At 31.7% G+C, this 15,030-nt stretch overlaps 2 protein-coding genes across 4 annotated transcripts; both read right to left on the minus strand.

The window, feature by feature from the left end:
* Window positions 1-5,002: 5,002 nt before the first annotated feature.
* LOC106345507 (protein DOWN-REGULATED IN DIF1 11-like) lies at window positions 5,003-12,812 on the minus strand. 3 transcript variants are annotated; one of them, XM_048759236.1, is made up of 8 exons: window positions 11,533-12,809; window positions 11,245-11,368; window positions 10,776-10,956; window positions 10,387-10,657; window positions 7,287-10,294; window positions 6,811-7,186; window positions 6,684-6,726; window positions 5,003-6,588 (listed from the first exon to the last, which is right to left on the minus strand). In XM_048759236.1, the coding sequence occupies exon 5, from the start codon at window positions 9,979-9,981 to the stop codon at window positions 9,448-9,450; it is 534 nt and encodes a 177-aa protein (XP_048615193.1). In that variant the 5' UTR covers window positions 9,982-10,294; window positions 10,387-10,657; window positions 10,776-10,956; window positions 11,245-11,368; window positions 11,533-12,809; the 3' UTR covers window positions 5,003-6,588; window positions 6,684-6,726; window positions 6,811-7,186; window positions 7,287-9,447. The 3 variants fall into 3 exon arrangements, with proteins under 3 accessions (XP_048615193.1, XP_048615194.1, XP_048615192.1); XM_048759237.1 differs by lacking the exon at window positions 11,245-11,368 and having other exon boundaries at window positions 10,776-10,923; window positions 11,533-12,812; XM_048759235.1 differs by lacking the exon at window positions 11,245-11,368 and having other exon boundaries at window positions 11,533-12,801.
* Window positions 6,063-6,918, minus strand: LOC125587343 (probable galacturonosyltransferase 10). Its single transcript, XM_048757605.1, has 4 exons — window positions 6,811-6,918; window positions 6,684-6,726; window positions 6,408-6,608; window positions 6,063-6,364 (listed from the first exon to the last, which is right to left on the minus strand). Exons 1-4 carry the CDS (start codon window positions 6,916-6,918, stop codon window positions 6,063-6,065), a joined length of 654 nt encoding a protein of 217 aa, XP_048613562.1.
* Window positions 12,813-15,030: the final 2,218 nt, after the last annotated feature.

Consider the following 15,030-nt stretch of genomic DNA (forward strand, 5'->3'; position numbering starts at 1 on the left):
TGTTATTATATAATTTATTTCCAATGGATCAGATCAATTTTTATTAAAAATGATGGAACAAAACTATAATTAAAACATCATGGGTTGATCGGATTGGACATTAAACAAATTATGACATAAAAACCTTATTTTTTCTATCGAACACATTCTTGAAAAAAGTGAACAGTATTGTTTTCACAGTTGAATTATTTTAACTTTTATCTTCCATATGGTTTTGAAAGCTTTCAAATCAACCATCGAATTGATACATGTCATTTTAATGTTTTTAGTCGTATACTTAAGGAAAACTTACATTATTGTAATTTAAAGTCGTTTAAAAAAATTCAAAATATAACATATAAGAAAAAATCTAACATATAAGAAAAATATAACATATAAGGTGTCTTCATTTTTGTATTTAAAAGTCGTTTTAAAAAAAATATAACATATAAGGTTTCCTCATTTTTGTAATTTAAAGTCATTTTAAAAAATTCAAAATATAACATATAAGAAAAAAATATATTTTTTATTATATGGTTAATGTGATTGTTTAATTTTTTTAATAATATAAATTTAAACAAAAATGAAGAAAGATGCTAAAATTGTTATCAAATCTTTATTATTCATAATCATTAATTGCCATATATATGTAAATCATATTAGGTAATTTCGTAGCTTTTATTTAAGGAAAGAATACACACTTCTTATATTTTAGGTTAATATAATGTTCTCTAGTGTTATATAATTATGGAATAATGTGACACCGTTAGATTAAACTATACTTTATATTAGATGCTTTAGAATTCTTTGAAATGGAATTTAGAAGACATTTAGAGTGTCACCTAAGATTTGGGGTTTTTTTTAATTAATACAAAATTAAGGTTTTAATTTTTCAAATGCTTCCCAATTAATATATAGGAGATTTCTTCCTAACCTTCACGCACTTTCATGAAACCTGCACATTGTACATCGATACAAATGAAGAAAGGTATTAATGATCATATCTTATAAATATCACTATAGCTATTACAATCGTATTATCTAATCAAATAAACTTCATGCGTCTTAGCTAGACTACTATATCTATAAGCCATTCATTGGAATGGAGCTTGAACTCCGAACAAAATATCATGAATCATAGAAGATTAGACAATATTAAACCACTAGAACTATCATCGATCAAATTGAACGCGAGTATGGTCTATGTTTCTAAGCTTCGTCACTTTCTTGAAGACTGCACATTTAAACTTTGATTTCTGAACATTGTATATTAACCATACAAGATTACAATCTTCAATTTCAAGTTTTAGCTTTGTATCCATGTCACACATGATCAAATTCTATTACATTACAAGTGATCCCGTATTATTCTAATTAAGTTCAAATTCAATGTTTCTTCCTAGCTTATACGAACTCCTTGAGGTTCAAATATAAGATTCAAAATTTCTTATGGATCATTAACATAATATGATATTTGAAGGATCATTATTGATGCATTCTACCAAATATCTGTCAATAATATATTGAATACATGAAATTAGTTAACTGTTATACTGATTTGTACAGCCAAACTTGAATTTGATTTGATACAATTTTAAAATCTGAAGCAGTATCCATTTTTTTTTTATTTTTTCCCAAATATACTTGCAATAAATGCCCAAAATAAAAATTGGTTTAACCGTATATATTTTAGCAGTTATAACAGATTGACAAACTAATTCCTAAATTTATTTCTAAATCCATCAATAGAATATTAGTAGATTTTTGTTGATTATAAAATCTATTTAGATTTTTTCCTCTCGGATATTCCCAAATATTTCGATTTAACTACCTTTCTTATTATTTCTACTTATAACTAATTTAATTATTATTAAATATATACCCTAGCCTAAAATTAAGGAACTAAATAACTAATCTATTAAATATATATATATATATATAGAATTAAATTTATATATAATTTATATTAACAGATAATTGGATATACATATATATATATTTGATCAAATAAATCTTAATAGTTAGATATTTTTAATATTTAATGATAAGATGGAACATTTTATTATTGATATATTTAAAATATAGTTTTACGGGTTATTACAACAAACATATAAAATATTTATTAAAATATAAAACTAATTGAACAAAACATACATTTAAAGTTACGCTTGGGCGTTTAGGTAATACGGGTTAGATATTTTGAATTTCGGTTCTAATTTATATCACATTCAGTTAAGTTTGTAAGTACAAATTGGGTTCGGATATCACATCGGTTTTGGTTCTAATTTGTATCACATCCTAAAAACATAAAGTAACCATATATTGTTCGGATTCAGGTTATATTTTTCGGTCCGGATGTATTTAAAGTTAAATCCAAAATTTTAAAACAAAACAAAAGAAATAAATACATGTTTATATAAAATTGGGTATTTAAGGTACTTATTTAAAATTTAAATACTTCTATTTTTGTTATCATTTCAAAATAAATATATAATTGTATTTGAAGTGCATATTTATGTTTCACATATTTATATTTGGACATTCAGATCAATTATCAGTTATTTTCGGTTTCTTCGTTCGGGTTCGGCTAAGGATACTTTAGGTTAGAATATATTTTGTACCACCCTACAAGATTCATTCTGGTATTTCTTACATTTCAGATCGGGTAGAGACGTTTTTTTGGTTAGAGTTTGGTTCGGACTTCGGGTTACGGATTTTATGCACATGCCTACTTTAAATAAAGAGAAAATGAGTTATATTGAGTTTTCACCAAAAAATTATCCCGCGCTTTGAAAGCGCGGGACAACATCTAGTGTACAATTAATTATGAATCTTTATTATAACCACAAAATACAAGATGTTACACTTCGAAAATCAATTATAGATATAACTAAGAACTCCAAAATCAGTTTTTTTTTAAAAAAAATATATATTTATTTTCCCTTGAATTATAGGTAAGAAACAACTGTATATATGATATTCAAATCAAACCAAAAAACATTAAATACAGTATTCGAACAAACAACTGAAAAATCTTAACCTTTCCTATTTCATAGGTTTCAACACAACATACAATAAACAAAATATTCTAGAGAAAATTTTACTTTTACACTTTGTTTGATACCATAATTCAACTTTACCATCAATCTAGAAACATTTTCATAAATACCTAAATCATTAATGGCCATATGACTAATCTAACCTTTTTAATCTATCTCTGATTTTCCCAATCTTAAAATCTTGTTGTCGTCTTCTTCGTCAAGCTTCGGTGCCATCTTCATCGAGCCTCTTTGTCACCGTATTCAAGAGGCGATTGAACAAGTCATATATATAGGTAGCTGCACATCTCAGAAATGAGTGCATCCCTCTGATGTTCAATCGGCGACATTGCTGCTCCTTCCTCCTGAATAGTGTTCTCTATCCTCTTATCTCTCAGCTCCGGTGAATCCTCCCTCCAGCTCCCGCCGATGACGCGTCTTCAGATCCCGATGGTGTTCTTCCTGCTTTCTTCCTCTGCACCGACGACTCAGACAACTTAGCTCAACCATGGCGTTCACCTAAGTTTGAAGTATCCCTCAGTTGCACGTGGTATTTCTCTTGGGTTGATGTCTCCAGACCCTCCCGAACCACCAGATCCACCGGATTTGGGATCTGTCATGGTGGAATCAAATCTTGTGACAGTCTCCTTTGAGTATGATCTTTCATGTATGGCCTTGATTTGCTTTAGGTTACGATGGGGATGGACTTGAGGGTTGTTCTGGCAGAGGAGTGGTGGGAAGAACGAGGGAGAGATTCTAGCCTCGACGGTGAACGTGACCTAGGCCTTATGGTTACGGATTTTCTCGAGACGGGAGGTGGTGGAAGCGGTGGTGGTGGTGGTGATTCGTGGTGTAGTAGCGATAGCGATTCTGAATTTCTGGATCCTTCTTACCTTTCCGATCAGATTCAGGTACCTTAGGGCGATTTGGTTGATTTTATTGGTGTTAGTATACGAATTGGGATCGTTTAGTTGATGAGGTTTCTTATGATCATGTTGAAGGGTAGAGGATAGCGATGGAAATAGTAGACTGGATAATATTTTTTAGTGCATGGACATATGGTTTAGTATGATGCCTTTAGCTTGCTATAGATTGTTGGTTCTTGATTATTGAAGGAAACATCCAAGTATATGCCTTATGCTGCTGCTTATAATGTTCTCCTTGCCATTTCGGAATAAAAGTACAGCAATGAACATCTTTGATTTTGTTTGAATGGTATCTGTACATAGTTGCTAATCACATTCCAATGGATAGCACTTGCCTAGAGAATTGTTGCCAGTGTGCTCTCTTCTGCTGCTTATAATTTTCTTGCAACTCCACACCCCTTTGTGGCTGAGGATTTCCTCACAATTTCAAGGCTCATCAAAATGGTGTATGATCACCTTTGTAGCCAAGTTTCTTGCTGCTCTTTATGCCTTTATTACGACAGCATGTTCGGGTAGCAGTTCACCGAGTGTCTCCTATGATTCCCGTGGCTTCATCTCACCAATTAGCACTTATGATGTTTCAATTTTAAGTTTCTTAAGTGTTTTGTTTGCCTTTATCTGTGTTTATGTTATCTGCTTAGCCTTTGATACAACAGTTTCCTTCGTCATTTTGGTTGTGTTATAATGTTTGGTAAACAATGTCTCCATTGATGGAGCTTGAGTTTTATTTATAAAATTTGGTTTGATCAAAAAGAGAACGAGTATATCTGGAAAGCTTTCTAAATTTCTTATTAAAGTATAATTCATTTATAAGAGTTTATAAAAACAGTCTATAAGGATATGTATAAAAAACTTGAACTTAGTTTTCTACAAGGCTTTATAAGGATTATATAAATAATTTATAAATGTTTATAAATCATTTATGAAGATTTATAAATCTTTATAAATACGTATAAAATATTTATAAGGGTTTATAAAGAATATATATATATATATATATATATATATATATATATATATAAACTATTTATAAAGGTTTATAAATCAGTTATAAGAATATTTAAAAATATTTATAAGGTTTTATAAAATATTTATAAAGATTTGTAGAAAACTTTTGTCTAAATTATTAACTAGTTTTTAAGGGGTTATAATTCATTTATGAGAATATATTAAAACTTTTTATAAGGGTCTATAAATCATTTATAAGAATATTTAAAATTGTTGGAAAAAAAAGAATATTTAAAATTATTTATAAGCGTTTATAAAATCAGTTACAAGGATTTGAAGAATTTCGAAAGGTAATTCATATATGAAGGATCTTAAAACATTTTATAAAGGCTTATTGAAGGCTCTTAAAATATTTAAAATTGTTGGTTCTTGATTATTGATGGAAACATCCAAGTATATGCCTTATGCTGCTGCTTATAATGTTCTCCTTGCCATTTCGGAATAAAAGTACAGCAAAGAACATCATTGATTTTGTTTGAATGGTATCTGTACATAGTTGCTAATCACATTCCAATAGATATCACTTGCCTAGAGAATTGTTGCCAGTGTGCTCTCTTCTGCTGCTTATAATGTTCTTGCAACTCCAAACCATAACCCTAAATTTGACCCAACATCCCCCCCCCCCCCATTTGATTCTTCTTCGCCTTCATTGTTCTTGACATTATTCATTTATAAGAGTTTATAAAACAATTTATGAACCATTTATAAATTTTATAAGAGCTTATAAAACCTTGTATCAACCATCTATAAAATTTATAAAACACATACAAATGTTTATATAACTATTTATTAAGGTTTATAAAACTATTTAAAAGGGTTTATAAAACTATTTACAAGAACTTATAAGCTATTTATAAGAGTTTATACATTTATTTATAAGTGTTTATAAATTAATTTACACGGTTTAAATCTATTTATAAGAGTTTATAAATCTATTTATAAGGGTTTATTCAAAAGATTATAAGAATTTAATATCTTCATAACACAATTTATAAGGCCTTATAAAAAGATATAATTGAGCATTGAGATGATTGAGCGTTGAGAGATACTTGGGGTTTCTGAACTTGATCGGTGTGCGACCATCGTCGGTGTGTCCAGAGAAATAGTAGCTTTACGTATCAGAGTCTTGGAGCTGCTTGAGGACGGGGACATAAGAAGCATTAAGCCATTTGAAATCCTCAAACTTCTGAACCTCAACAGTGACTCCGAGGTTGTCCACGTTCATAGCAAACCATGACTTTATCGCATTAGTGACAAGATGAAAGACGAATTTCTCAGGGGCCTTGGAGTTGAGAGCAGTGGAGTTAACCACAACCGAAGTAGCAACAATGTTATCAGAAAACACACAGACATGGTAAAGACTGTTATCGGTGAGCTTAAAAGCCACAACATAGATTCTCTCCGCGAGCTCCCCTGTAACTCGAGTTCTGAAATCACTCAGTAGTGAGACGAACACCAAGGCAGTAAAGACTCTTGGGCACTTCCTCAGCAGCAATCTGAGCATACTTAGCACTCTTCTCAGTAACAGAACTCATCTGCCCTTCCAAAGACTGAATAGTAGCCTTGAGCCTCATGATCATAGTGGTGCTGCCGTAATGATCATACTTGGTCCAATCTCTATTGACATCCTCTTTGTTCTGTAGAAAAGACAAAACAACTAGAGGTGAACATCAAAACCAATCCGCAATTTTGTAAAAAATACACAGAAATAAGAGTAAATGTATACATTTACCTTTCTGAGAGCTCCTCATATTCTTTGGCATCACAATGAGAACCTGTACCAAGATCAGACACAAATCTAGTTTAAGTTTCGATAGAAATATGAAAGTAGAACCAACAAAAAAAACAAAAAGAGGTACCTTTGCAGTTTTCTTCATCACTCTCCTACTCTGACTCTGAACCAAAACTTGACTTAAGCATCCAAAACTCTGAATCATTGGAGTCAGTTTCTTCCTTAACGTGTCCATGTTTATTGGTTACTTGTATTTTCTCGGTCTTTCCGCTTGTTCCAGCTCCTCTTTCCACTTGCTCTATCAGATACATCAACACCAAAACATTAAAAGCCAGGAATAACAAGCACGAGACAAAATTGGAATCAGTACAAGATGTCAATGAATCTGATATCATGTTCAGTAATCTAATCTGTGTAGAAATCTCTTCCCATTTACATATTTCCAGATATGTTCCTCGTTCTTGTTCACAGTATCCCCAATAAGCTTGCACACGAACTTCGAACTAAGAACATAGCCAAAAAACAAGAAGAAAGGTAAATACTTTAGCCATAGATAATTTAAGCTAACACAATCAACTACAAATGTATCAATTTTTGGCTAACTGAGAAATTAGGCACTGCAAGAACATGGTGAGAGGAGATTTCCCATGAGATAGAGCGTGATCGATGAGTCCCAGACGACACCGTTTGTTACGAGCGTATGCTTCTTCGTCTCCGACTACAACTTCGTGGCCAGTCTCCACGCATCTTAGCCGTCCGTTTCTTATATCCACAAAAGTAGGTGAGCCAAGCAGGGTCTCAAAGCAACTCACTTTAGCAAACCGTTCTGCGGTTCCAGTCTGTGTATGAACCGAAAGCAATCTCCAATCATCGTCCTTTGCCGGAGCTCGCTGGAGCTTGCCGGATCTCACATCGAGGAAGAAGATATAACATATCTAATTGAATAGTTTAAGTTTAATTAATTAGGGACATAATAGTCATTTGCCAATTAAAATTTTAATGGCAAAGTTGATTAAGGTAGAAGTGAAAAGTGGTATCGTCAAAGTGCTATTTTTGGCAATTCCCCGGGTTACACTGTTTTAATTTTCATAAGTTACATTTATATAAATTTTAGTTACAATTACAAAATTATTTCTCATTTAAAATTTAATATTCAAAATTTAAAATAAATGTTAATGGTAATATAAAAAACGTAATATAATTCAAAAACATATATTATTTCCAAAATTAAAGATTATGTTAATTATTTATAAAACATCTCGCGTTTTGAAACTGCGGGTCAAATGAAAAACTATATTTATTTTTTAATGGTTTCTGTCTAATTTAAATCTTTTATTTTTTGGTTATATGAAATAGACAATTTAAATATTAAATATATAAACCAATATTAGTTAAAATATAGTATGTATTATTATAGTTTTATCACATATACACATTTACAAACTACGTAATTTTGCACAAATAGTTGTACATAATTTAAACTAATTCATATTACAACAAATATTATAGTTTTTAATAATATCTATAGTTTTATATTACATAATTGTAAATATAAATTTTAATTATCTACATAATATTATGCCATATTAGATTAATATATTTATCTTATTAAAATATACCACACATCGCTAAACATGTATTTCTTTTAAAAATTCCAAAATAAAAGTTGGAATTTTTATAAAAATTTCAAATCAAATGACCATCTTTAAATCTGATAAAACCTAAAAGTATACTTAAAATTTTAATTATATTTCAATGTAAAATTTATCAAATAAAATTAATAATAACCCGCGCATTGTTTAAAGAAAAAATAATCTCATAAATTAGAAAGACCAAAAACTAAACACAATAGAAACACACAGTCAATTTCATGGCATTCTAAAAGATATAAACATGTAAAAATGAAAAATAAATCTGCACAACGCGGATCAAAAACTAGTTTCTTTCTAAAAAAATAAATTTTAGTTGGTAAATTTTTTTGGGATAAAATTCACGTGGTTAAGTTAAAGTTATCGATCAATAACAATAATATGTTGTAATGAATTGATGAAAGTCTAAAAACAAGTCATAGAATGTGGAAATAACATTTTCTTGTATGCTGAAAACTATATATAATCCAGGATTAAGAGATAAAATATGCAAATTAAAATCAAACCATGCCTCATTAGTATTAAAAATATGATAATAAAATGTTTACTATAACATTAGCACAATACCGACATGTAACTGTATCAAAGGTTTCATTCCCAAGAATGCCACGACATTGGCTTTGGTAGATGTGTTCAATGGTTTGTGTGAGAGGCTCGCCACTGAGCTGCGGCGACCCAGATGGTTTTTTGCTCTTGAGGTACATGATCGTTGTCAGAGACAAGTATAACCATTGTGGATTAGAGAATCAGGCTGAAGGAATGCAAGGAGAAGTACAATAGAGACTGTAACTCTACTGGGTTTGCGAGTATGGATATCTGAAATGGTACGGTGGGTCGGATTGTGTAATTTAGAGCGAAGAGCTCATAGTCCATAAATATGCCGAATTACTAAGAGCTGCTAGCGTTGTCCCCAGATATCTATATCCATTAAAGAAACCTAAAGACAAATACCACCAATGTTGATAGTTGATTCAGCTTTCATGTTACTCTAATGAGTTTCGTATACTAATATAAGATCTGTAAAAGATCTTTAGCTTTATTTATATAATGGTAACTCTCATAACGCCTGAGTTACAAAATCACATATATAAAACATCAGCACACCGGAACATCAATTAGTGTAGTTCCTCAAAAGCGATCGGGCTGCCAATCTGGTTCCCAACTCTACGAACACAATCATTCCATGTCTGTTTACTTTTGGGAATAGCCTTAGACACAATAAATCTATACTCGTAACTCGATAAAGTGCTTTGAGTCATTCCTAGGTAACAATCTTTGCTAATCTTTAACAGATCATGACAACATTCATTTGATAATCCTTGTGCTGCCTCATCTAACATGTTCTTGAAAATATTATCTCCACAGTCTAATGAGTTCAGATTTTGAAAGCAAGCCTCAAGAAAACCGAGTTGTTTGTGTGTGTAATGATGTCCAGACTTCATCTCATATTCCATTGCGGGTGAATCGACTTCTTCAAATAGAGATTCATCGGGAGATTCGACGTAAATATCAAAATCCGATGTAGGAGATATCTTCACATCTTCTGGTACCTCTTGTGAATATTGATCAAATTCTTGGGAAGAATTTAAATGTGACGTGAAGAACATTACTATGGATACAAACATTGCAATGTGAATAGACTTTGCCATATTTGCTTTTGCTTTTGATATTGGTAGATGTTTGATTGGTATCAATGAACGAGATATGATTTTATAGGGCAATGAACATGGTGCTTTGCGGAAGCATAATTAATTGATAAGACGTTTGTTCATTAATCACTTTATGTTATAACTTCATAAAATTCAGCATTTAACAGTTATGTTTCAAAAGATATATGTTTTCTTTCAGTGTTTAGCTTCATTGTGGGCTTGTGGATCGAATCCATCGTGCTTAGACTTTAGGCAAACATGAGACAACGCTACCACTGCAATCAAATTATTACAAGCAAGCAAGTCCATGCCACTGAGACAAGAAACAAAAAAAAAAAACAATCATTAGCGCAAAACAAAACAAAAATAATCAGAACAGCAAAGCGTTCTATGTAGTTAAATTACACAGAGCCCCATCTGGTCTTTACAATTGCAAGGTCACATAGTGGAGAGTCACTCCAAAAGAATCCGAGAACGCTCTCTGATCCTGCCCTGCATTTGTGGGTAAGTATCTGCTTGGTTTCTCGATAAAAATCTGTATTTCACACTCGGATCTTTGGACAGCTATGGCTTTTTTATTAACATAGAATTTGATAAATAGGATAGGCCTTTCACTTATAGAATCAACTGAAGGAGACACATCTGCGTTAAAGGGAGATGTTTGCCATGAAAAGACCTAAACAGGAAAACGTCAAAATCAACTAGGGATAAGGATCATCAAGCTTAATAAAGATATCGATTATGGTTGAAACAACAGCAAATAAACCATTTCAAAGGAAAAGAAAAATAAACACCTGATTGGCTGCGGTAGAAATTAGCAATGTGTTCGCATCATCATAGAACAACCCCCTGGATTCAGGAATATTGCATCGTAGGGATGGATGTTGTATATAGGCATGTGATAAACCACCTGAGCCGACACTTAGCTATGAACTTGAAAGCCTGTTAAGACATAATCTTAACTTTTTCTGTTTTCTGAATTTTTCAAAAAAAAAAAGAAACTGTAAATGGTTTTCATTCTATGATGAGACTGAGTCACTTAAAGTTGTATCAAAAACATATTGCAGGCTATAACTCAGAACCAATACACAAGGAACTTTTAAAAAGATGAAAAACGAATGGCTTATATCTTAAGCAGTGCTGAGAAATGCCTCAAAAGAGAAGGAGAATATAATAGTGATTCAAGCCTTTCCACTGATCTATAAGGGAAAGAAAGAAAAAATAATGATAGTAGAACAGATAAGTCAAGATTGATGTAGAGACCGTGGCGGAATTCTTTTCTTTCATGCTTGCATTGCTGAAGCTGAGATGAAACTGGAAGTGGTTGAGTACAAACTCCAAGAAATAGACAGCAAATTCGCCAAAGCTTTGTCCAAAGAACTAGAGACTAAATCAATTTAAGAACAAACACAACAAAGTCACACTAATGTCCTAACAACACAACGAGTCAGACAACAGTTTCACAAAGTAGCGAGATCTTATATCCATTACATTGATATTATAGAAGCAACGAAAAGGAAACCGGAGATAAGAACAGAGAAGTGTTGTTACCTGCGAAAACGGAGATGGAGATGGATTTAAGCACAATGATGGGGTTGCTCAGAGAATTTATACCCAAGACAGAAACGTATTAGTTTCGATTCTGAAACAAACAGTCCTCAGGGTTGTCTCATCTGGAAATTGATGGTAGCTGTTCTTCAACAACGACCGATCAACTAACACGTTTATTTGGGTTGTAAATGTGGCTTTATTCGTTATATAAAATAAAGAGAAATTTGGCTCTATACACACATAAATTGTCAAAATTAGGAGAATATCCTATCCACTGTTAATCTTTTTTTAATACCAAAACACCCTCCACAATCTCGACACCTCTATTTGTACTTTCAGATTCTGTATCATAGACTTGGAACCTGAGACTCTATGCTAGACGCCATGCACTGTACTTCATCATTACCCCAAAAGACGTCAAGAATAAATGTAGAGACAGCAATTTACATATATATTTGTAGTTTTCTTTGGCTTAACCTAGAACCTTTCACTTCTTATTCGTAATTATCACAGATTTTTAGTGAGTTTTGATAGATTCAATCTAACAAACTCTTTTTGGATTATTCTTAACAAAAACAACGTCTCTAGATTCACTATGCGTCTCTTAATCTCAATAGCTACTCTGATCCTAATGAGTTTCATCACCGATACACTCTTCTAGCTCGTGCGCAACGGCACTGAGAACCTCAACCTTCGTCGTTTCCGTCACCACACCCGCCGCTTCAATGTAATCTTGTTTCTTCTTAACACATATTTCTCAAGTAATTTCATTTCTACTTTATAGATGACTCCCAAGTAGAATAAGAAGAAGAGCGAGATGTCCCACCACCCCTTCCCGTTTCCGTTCGTTACGGTGTAAACCAAGCTCATGCTAGAGAGCAAGATGAAGAAGCCAAGGTTAGTAATTTCAAGCGTAACTTCCAAGCGAATTAGTGGGTGTTAATAATAATCTTTTTCACTACCTTGTTGAAATATCCGCAATGTTTGTATGGTATAGGAATAATTATCAAAGTGGATGTAATATCAGAAAGTTCCATATAAGATATGTAGTAGACGTTATTGATCAAGATTTGCTTATACTATTTCGAGATACCATGCTAGACTATCTTTAATGCTACTATAGTAGATGCTAAGGTTAGCAATTCAACGTTATCTCAGAAAGTAACGTCCAAGAACACTAGTACATTTCATCTTAGTTGCTAATAGCTAATGTTGACCTATTTCATTTTGAATTACACTAATGAAGGAACGTAACAGAGGATAACTGTATCAGCAATAATAAACTGTTAATTACTGTCACTAGTTATTTAAGTTACTCTATTGTTTTTAGTTAAAGGCTAACAAATGAAAGCTATTATGAATGGTAACTGATACGATAAGTAATTACGGCTAATAATTATCTTATTTAGTAGTCGCCGAATGTAAGGAATTATGCTGCGCTATCATGCTTGTAACCACTACATTAAAAAGTGTGAATTGATTTGATTGTTTGTGTTTGCAGATTGAGGTGATATTCATTATTGTGGATACGACATACTCCCCAGATGACCTGATTTGGGATGACAAAGTTGAGGACGAGAATGTTGACAACCTTGTCCGGCTAATATAGAAAGGTCGCATATTAAAAAACGATGTTTGTTGGAGGCTCCACTACAGTTGATCTGGCCCGTATGAGAACAAAGAATAAGCTTAAAGAAAAAGAGGCCAAAGAGAACAAGGAAAGAGAGAGCCAGTCGGTTTTCAAAAGTTAACGTACTTTATTAATGTTACCAGTCGGTTTTCAAAAGTTAACGTACTTTATTAATGTTACCATTATTACTTAGACATTAACCTTTTATAGTAGTATCTAACATTAAATAATATATATGATTTTACAATGATCCTTACGTGCTTAAGTTATCCAATTTTGTAACGATATTTCACTAGTTCTTAACTTTTATCTTCTATCGTAGCAATTATTATTATCCGGAGATAACATATAATATGAATACTTAACAGCTAACATTTATATATACTACTCTAAATGTTTTGTATACAATCACCAATGCTCACACTTCTCACTCTTTTTTAGTTTCATCAGTAATGATTAACCACTAAAGTTCGAATTAACAGTTAATTCGTGTAGTGTATATAATGGTTTCACCTAATGTGATCGGTTCCACCACACCTCCTACAAGTCTTTGCTTTGCGCCCTATGACACCTTGCTGCATGAACAAGCAAATTGATGTTAAGAACTTTCAATAACGATTAATACTATTAGTAACAACTAACTTCAATGCATGTTTGGTATATGCTGAAGTTAGCTAAAGTCTACCTTTTGAATTCACCATTTGACAAAATCCTTATCTTCTTTGACCTACCAAGATAACACTTTGTATTTTGAGATGCTATGTTTAGAGATCCAAGTGTGTATGCCTCTAGTGCAGGTGTCATGTAATCTCCAGTTGGATCTAATAAGGTATAGATGCTGATTTTGGATGCATGTCAACTATTAAAATAACACAAACATTTATAGTTATCAGATAAGATCAAACATTAACATTCAATATAAACTATTACGTTGTAAGATCACACATGCCACATACGTATAATGCCATACTTGATCTGTTATACACAGACTTTCTCCGTTTTTTTTTTAATTTTTTTAGTGTACCTTACATAATTAATTACCTAATAAAACAAGTGTAAAGAGAAGATAATAGCTGTAGACCCTACGATGGCGTAACCAAACAAGTGGATGGGGAGGAAATTAGCCGGAGACCTACATCTCTATGCAATCCTACGATTGTACTATAAAGATCTAACCAATCTATCTCTCCTCACGTTTCCATCGTACTTCACTTAGCTGTAGGGGCATTTCCGGCAAGACACACACAATAAGACACAGTGATCGTGAGTTTTTTATGGCTTTAGGGTAATTTTCTAATTTCTAGTTCACTAAAGTATATTGGACCAATTATCTCTAAAATAAATGGGAAGACGTATAAATTGAAAATAAAAAAATATTTCAACAAATATTTTTTTTAAATAGATATATTAACATACATAAAATATTAAATAATTTAATAATTTAATTTAATCAACCAATCATTAAATTTATCTTTTATAAATTGAGAAATTAAATGTATAATATCAAATATATATATATGGAAAGCACGACATTAACTACTGTTCACCGGCGGATTCCCCTTATTCAATAATATAGACTAAAAAACAGGAATATAGTTTTGAGTTTATTTTTTGGACATTTAATTTTGAGTTTCTCTTATTGAGTGATTTGATAAATATTTTGGAAATTTTAGAATATTTATTTTATAGTTTATTATTATTTATCCTTATAAATTTTCGTAACGATCTAATCTATTAATTTATAGTCTTATTTTTCTATCTAACGTTTAGAAGTCATTGTTGAACCATTTAATTAGTTGTTAAAGCAATCATTTTAATATATAACATTTAAAAGAATATCGGATAGAATCTACTTTGAGATGTAATAA

Source organism: Brassica napus, chromosome C5 (assembly GCF_020379485.1).
Source record: "Brassica napus cultivar Da-Ae chromosome C5, Da-Ae, whole genome shotgun sequence".
In the NCBI taxonomy this organism is placed as follows: domain Eukaryota; kingdom Viridiplantae; phylum Streptophyta; class Magnoliopsida; order Brassicales; family Brassicaceae; genus Brassica; species Brassica napus.